This window comes from Malus domestica, chromosome 07 (assembly GCF_042453785.1).
Source record: "Malus domestica chromosome 07, GDT2T_hap1".
Lineage (NCBI taxonomy): Eukaryota > Viridiplantae > Streptophyta > Magnoliopsida > Rosales > Rosaceae > Malus > Malus domestica.
The window spans coordinates 32,341,689-32,348,791 of NC_091667.1; the positions used below are offsets into that span (position 1 = coordinate 32,341,689).

Here is a 7,103-nt window from a genome sequence, read left to right on the forward strand (position 1 = left end):
TACTAAGTGTATTGAGTCGTGTTTCTAACACACTGAAAAATTTCATAATGAAGGAAGATGATTGGGTTGGAAGCTTAATACAATACTTTAAATAAAGCTTAATCATACAAAGTAATTAATGGCCATCATTAATTTCCTAAACTTCATCTAAATAAAAACAAAACCAGTATATCCCGTATATAATATTAATCCACATTAATCCACAGAGATCTTCCTAGAATCCCAGTGGGTCGACTTTCTTTTCCCAAAAAAGAAAAAAGAAAAATAATAAGTGGGATTTTTGGGGAATTCTCTTGAATTTCAAAAATCGTCGCCAACTTGTTTCACATGTTATTATTGTGTATTTGGTAAAACACAATCATAGTGCCACGCCCCAAATCCTGTGTTCGGAGGACACCAAAATGGTGACTAGCTGATCGACATTTGAGATGTGATACAACACATCCTATCATGCTTATGCTAAGAGGATGTAAACATGCAAGCAAATTTGTGGCGAATATATAATAATCATAAATAAAATACAAATCTTTAAAGTTTAAAATATGAGAATGGATGGACATTTCAAATTTGTGGCAAATATAAGCATGATGATGACTTGCGGCACCTCATCAGGTGCAAGCTAACAAGTGACTATCTTGATTTTCTACTCAGGACGTGTCACTACGAGTTTAATTATGTACCAGAAATTATTTATTTCGAATTTAAATCAAATAATTAACATGAAAATGTTGGAAATAAGGAAAAAGAAAGGGAAGAAAAGAGAAGGGAATGGGAGCAAAATGTTTAAAAAAATGGGAGGAGAATATGGTGGGAAATTGGAACCACTTTCTTGGATCCTGTGAGAGGCATTTGCCACACTGCAACTGTACTAGAAAATAATAGTATTTGCCAATTTGCTGGACACAAAGATAAAGGGTAACCCCAAGGAATGATGAAAAGTAGAACCAAAAGAAAAGGAAAAATAAAATCCCAATAAACCCAAAAGGATTATATCAGACAAAGGTAGAATACTGTAACCCTAGCAGTAGCACCACTGCAGCTGCAGGAGGTGAGAGAGAGACACAAACAGAAAAAACTAGAGAGAGAAAATCAGCCATTGAAATTGAAATTGAAATCGAAATCGAAATCCAAAGATTATATTAGTAGAGAGAGAGAGAAGAAGGAAGGGGAAGAAGTACGTATTTCTTTGCTTCTTTCTTTCTCTCTCTAGTTTCTCACACAAGAATTTGAAGCCCACCAAGAAATCCCATTGGAGCAAAAGACCTAATGATGGTGATCATGAAACACCCTCTGCACCCAGCACTCCTGAAAAGCACTTCTCTCTTGAACAGAAGCAACCATCAAAACCTCTCTTCCCTTAAATTTCCTAACACTCTCTCCCTTTCACTCTCACCCACCACCTCCTTCCCCACACCCCCTAAACCATGAAAGTTCCTTCCTTTTCCTCCTCCTTCCCTCTCTCTCTCATCCTCTTCTTCTCTCTCCAGACCTCCATAACTCTCTGCTCTTCTTCCTCTTCTTCTTCTCTGTCTTTCCAGCTCATTGCTCTGCTCTCCCTCAAATCCTCCCTCAAAGACCCTCTCTCCTCCTTCCACGACTGGGTTCTCCCCAATTTCCAACAAAACGGCGGCGTCACCGGTTGGTGTTCGTGGTCCGGCGTTAAATGCCACCCCAACACCTCCCAAGTCGTCGCCCTCGACCTCTCACGCCGCAACCTCTCCGGCCAAATCCCACCTCAAATCCGCCACCTTTCTTCCCTAATCTACCTCAATTTGAGCGGCAACGCCTTCGACGGCCCTTTCCCTCCCGCCATTTTCGAGCTCGGCAACTTAAGGATCCTCGACATCAGCCACAACGACTTCAAGTCGGATTTCCCGCCTGGGATTTCAAAGCTCAAGTTTTTAAGAATCTTCACGGCTTACAGCAACAGCTTCACCGGCCCATTGCCTCAGGAATTCATCAAACTCCGGTATCTCGAACGGCTCAACCTCGGCGGAAGCTACTTCGACGGCGAAATCCCGGAAGGGTACGGAAGTTTCCCGAGATTGAAATTCCTTTACCTCGCCGGAAATGCACTTAACGGTTCAATTCCACCGCAATTGGGCTTCTTATCGGAGCTGACCCGGATGGAGCTCGGGTACAACGAGTATTCAGGTGGGTTTCCTGCAGAACTCGCAATGCTGTCAAATCTCACGTACTTGGACGTCTCCAACGCCCTTCTCTCCGGCGCTCTCCCGCCGGAGCTCGGCAACTTAACCATGCTCGACACACTGCTGCTCTTCAAGAACCGATTTTCGGGATTTATTCCGGCAAGTCTAGGCCGCTTACAGGGTCTGAAGACGCTCGATTTGTCGGATAATCAGCTCTCCGGCTCAATCCCACCGGAAATGGCAACGTTGAAAAGGCTGACCAATATAAGCCTGATGAACAACTTTCTCGTCGGAGAAATCCCGGAAAAAATGGGAGAGCTGCCCAACTTGGAAAACCTCCTCCTCTGGAACAATTCACTGACGGGTGTCCTCCCCCAGAGCTTAGGATTCAGTTGGAAGCTCCTGCGAGTCGACGTTTCCTCCAATTCTCTCACCGGACCGATCCCGCCAAATCTCTGCAACGGCTACAAGCTCCAAAAGCTCATACTTTTCTCCAACAGGTTCACCGACCCACTTCCCAAAACGTTAGCAAACTGCAATTCTCTTTTACGACTCCGAATCCAGAATAACCAAATCAATGGGTCGGTTCCGACGGGTTTCGGGTTGTTACCCAATTTGACCTTCGTCGATTTGAGCGGCAACAATTTCACCGGCGCGATACCTGAAGATCTCGGCAATGCCGAAGAGCTCAGTTACTTGAACATTTCGCTGAACCCACTTCACTCAGTCCTTCCGTCGAACATCTGGCGCGCACCAAATCTCCAGATCTTCTCCGCCAGTTCATGCCACCTCACCGGTAAAATCCCCGACTTCATCGGCTGCAAAAGCCTGTACAAGATCGAACTCCAACGTAACGACTTTAACGGCTCGATCCCGTGGGACATCGGGCACTGCGAGAAGCTTCTCAGCTTGAATCTGAGCCGCAATTCTCTCACAGGCATTATCCCATGGGAAATCTCCGCTTTGCCCTCCATTACCGACCTCGACCTCTCCCGTAATTTTCTCTCCGGCACGATTCCGTCCAACTTCGAGAACTGTAGCACGCTGGAGAGTTTCAACGTTTCGTTTAATTTGTTGACCGGTCCGATCCCGTCCGGTTCGATTTTCCTGAATCTCCATCCGACGTCGTTTTTAGGGAATGAAGGATTATGTGGCGGCGTTCTGGGGAAGCCCTGTGACACGTTGTCAGCCGGAGCCGTGGACGTTCGCGGCCACGAGCAGCCAAGGAAGACGGCAGGCGCGATAGTATGGATTATGGCGGCTGCTTTCGGTATCGGGCTTTTTGTTCTCGTCGCTGGGACCCGCTGCTTCCACGCGAATTACAGCCGTCAGATGGACGAGAGTCAACAGATCGGACCGTGGAAATTAACCGCTTTCCAGCGGTTAAATTTCACGGCGGATGACGTGTTGGAGTGCCTGGAAATGAGTAATAAGATTGTAGGGATGGGGTCCACGGGGACGGTTTATAGAGCTGAGATGCCAGGTGGCGAGATCATAGCGGTGAAGAAACTGTGGGGGAAACAAAAGGAAAACAGTAGTATTGTGATCCGACGGCGGAGAGGAGTTCTGGCTGAAGTGGAGGTGTTGGGGAACGTGAGGCACAGGAACATTGTGAGATTGTTAGGATGCTGCTGCAACAGGGACATCACCATGCTGCTCTACGAGTACATGCCCAATGGCAATTTAGATGATCTGTTGCATGGCAAAAACAAGGCTCAGAATTTGGGGGCGGATTGGGTCACGAGGTACAAGATCGCCCTCGGCGTGGCGCAGGGAATTTGCTACCTGCACCACGACTGCGACCCGGTGATAGTGCACCGTGATCTTAAACCGAGTAATATTTTATTGGATAGTGAAATGGAGGCTAGGGTGGCAGATTTCGGGGTGGCCAAGTTGATCCAGAGCGATGAGTCCATGTCTGTCATCGCCGGCTCCTATGGCTACATTGCACCAGGTGCGTTGATTCATCGATTTCCATTTCTCATATTGTTTTAATTTGCGGAAGATTATCATGAGTAGAATATTATGCACTTACAGACTGGTTACAAAAAATTAAAATTCGGTTCTATCTGTGCATATTATGTGTAGTGTAAATGTTTGACCTCTGGCCTAAGTTAGGTGATGCTTGTTTTTGTTTGTTATTTGTGGTTTTGGCTTTGTTGTTAAAAATCCGTTTTGCTGGATGACGAAATCTAAATTATCTAATGTGTTGGGGTTAATCAACCAAAGGAATGTTTATCCCTAAAAGCAACAGTCACTAAATTCCATTTGTAATATTAGTTACATAATCCAAATGGAAATATTAAGACGGTTGGTCCATTTGGTCAAAAGGTGGTAACAATTTTGTTTTCTCTTTTGGATCCTTTATCTGCACAACAATGATGAAATTCTTAAGGTGGTCGGATCTCCATGTATAAAAATTACAAATCACTATTACTTGGTTCACATTACATAAACCCACAAAGAAAAAGGTAAAAAAATAAATAAAATTTGACATTGATTGAAATTGATGTCCACCGCATCCACTTTGGGGCCATGCACTTTATCTTCATTCAAAATGTGGTTAATTTATCTTTGTTCAAAATGTGGTTAATTAACACTAGTGTCGGATTATTTTGGTGGATCAGAACTTGCTAAAAGGACTTGTGAGATTCCTTTTTATATAAGTTATTAGATTAATCTTATAGTAGATTAATCTATCAACTTAAATAAAAGATTTGATGAAATTGGATGTGTAAAGTAAGTTATCAGGGTTTTATTCAATTGGATTTGCTGAGTTTAGACATTCGATGCGGAGAATAGGTTTTGAAGATGGATGGGATTTGACATGATGTGAAACCTTCTTTTTTTTTTTTTTTTTTTTTTGTTCTTTTGTTTTATCAATTAGTATTTTTTTTCATATAATAGAAATTATTTAAGTTGATAGCTTAATTTACCATAAGATTAATCTGATAGCTCAGATGAAAATAGACCTCACTTATCCTCGAAATGAGAACATTAGGAGAGCAGCCCTGCTTGGTGGATATGACGTTTTTATTCAACTTACTGCATTTTGGATTCAAATCTTCTCTTTTTCGTTTAGAGTAGAAAAACTTACGTAGCACCATCGTTTGTAATTGACAAAAATTGTAAGTTAACTTTGTTCTTGTTTTTTGCAGAATATGCTTATACCCTACAAGTAGATGAAAAGAGTGATATATACAGCTATGGGGTGGTGCTGATGGAGATCTTAAGCGGGAAAAGATCAGTCGACGCCGAGTTTGGAGACGGGAATAGCATAGTGCATTGGGTTAGGTCCAAGATCAAGACGAAAGACGGGATCAATGACGTTTTGGACAAGAATGCAGGGGCGGGTTGCGAGCCGGTGAGGGAGGAGATGATGCAGATGCTTAGGATTGCTTTGCTCTGCACGAGCCAGAACCCGGCGGACCGGCCGTCGATGAGGGACGTGGTGTTGATGCTGCTTGAGGCCAAGCCCAAGAGGAAGTTGCTAGCTAGTGTTGGGCATGGCCACAATGGGAGCGGTTGTGCTGAGTATCATGATATTCCTTTGCCACAAAAGCCAGCAGCGGAATGTTAATAGGGTTATTAATTTCTTTTAAAAGCCTTAGAGGGGTTTTCAATTTTTTTTTTTTTTTGGGTTTTTTTTGTCTTTTTTTTTTTGTTTTTCTGTTTTCTTTTCAAATGGTGGGGATTGGTATAGGAGAAGTGATTTCCTATTTTACTTTTATTTTAATGGAAATTTTCTCAAGTGTTACTATTATGTTCTTATATATGGTTTTGGGTTTGTGCATGTATGTGTATAAATTAATTAAGTGTTATATATTTTTACTAAAAACGTTTTCAATTATTTATAATATACTTTCCAACGAGTCCTAAGTGAGTTCAACTAATATTATCAAGCTTTTTGTATACGGTGAGAAACTTACATGCATCGAAAGCACATGACGTGTATTACAAGCTTAATGTCACTCAAGAACATTCTGGTGGGAAGTGATGTGGAAGTACTGGACATAAATTCAAGGTCGGGAATGTGAAACTTTGAAGTATCTTTTTACCTTCTGTTCTAACACTGTGAATTGTTTGTGCTACTCCTGCTTTTCTAGATTAGCAAACTTTTGAAACTTTTCTTGTCCATCATGGCCCTAAGTTACTTCTTGTGATATACCGAAAACTTGTATATATGATCGGCAGCCGCAAGCCTGCAACCTAACTATGAATTCACTTAATATGTTTATGATTAGCAATTTAGCATATCATTGGATCTTTATGCACACAGATTCTTACGTATACACATATACGCATGTATTCATGTACGTGTGTGTAGTTTGCATATGGCGTATATGGGGAAGTAGGATTCAGTACGTATTTTTCATTTCCTTGTATTGCTTGCCTTAGTTGTTATTGTCTATTGAAATCTAACTCGATCGGGCTGTGAAAGTCGAGCAAGATATTGCACTATCTGTTCATTTCAATTGTTACTGAGAATATCATCTTACCGAGAAATGCTAGTGCTGTATAATTTTGCTTGGTAATGTTGGCTGCTATTTGTTTCAAGTATTTTACTTTTACTATTGTCACATCCGTTAACACAGGTCTGCAAACTTGAGGCTGCGAGGAGAGTCCAAAGCTCTTTTTTTTCTGGATGGAGAAAGTGCGGAGTTAGCATATGATTTTGTTTCGTCCGGTAATGCTGGTGAATAAGATGAAGAATGAAACAAGCATAATGGCGGGGTGATGGTGTCACATCCCGGCCCGGGATATGGTGGGGCCCGGGAGATCCCACATCATCCAAGGGAGTAGATCCTGTAAGCTTTATATGTATATTTCCATCTCTACCTAACACGAAGTCTTTTGGAAGCTCACTGGTTTCGAGTTCCATCGGAACTCAGAAGTTAAGCGAGTTTGAGCGAGAACAATCTCATGATGGGTGACCCACTGGGAAGTTCTCGT

At 42.4% G+C, this 7,103-nt stretch overlaps 1 protein-coding gene across 1 annotated transcript; it reads left to right on the top strand.

Annotated features, from left to right (window-relative positions):
• Positions 1-533: 533 nt before the first annotated feature.
• Positions 534-5,943, top strand: LOC103439611 (leucine-rich repeat receptor-like protein kinase TDR). The gene is made up of 2 exons (XM_008378177.4): positions 534-4,104; positions 5,309-5,943. Exons 1-2 carry the CDS (start codon positions 1,425-1,427, stop codon positions 5,728-5,730), a joined length of 3,102 nt encoding a protein of 1,033 aa, XP_008376399.1. The 5' UTR covers positions 534-1,424; the 3' UTR covers positions 5,731-5,943.
• Positions 5,944-7,103: the final 1,160 nt, after the last annotated feature.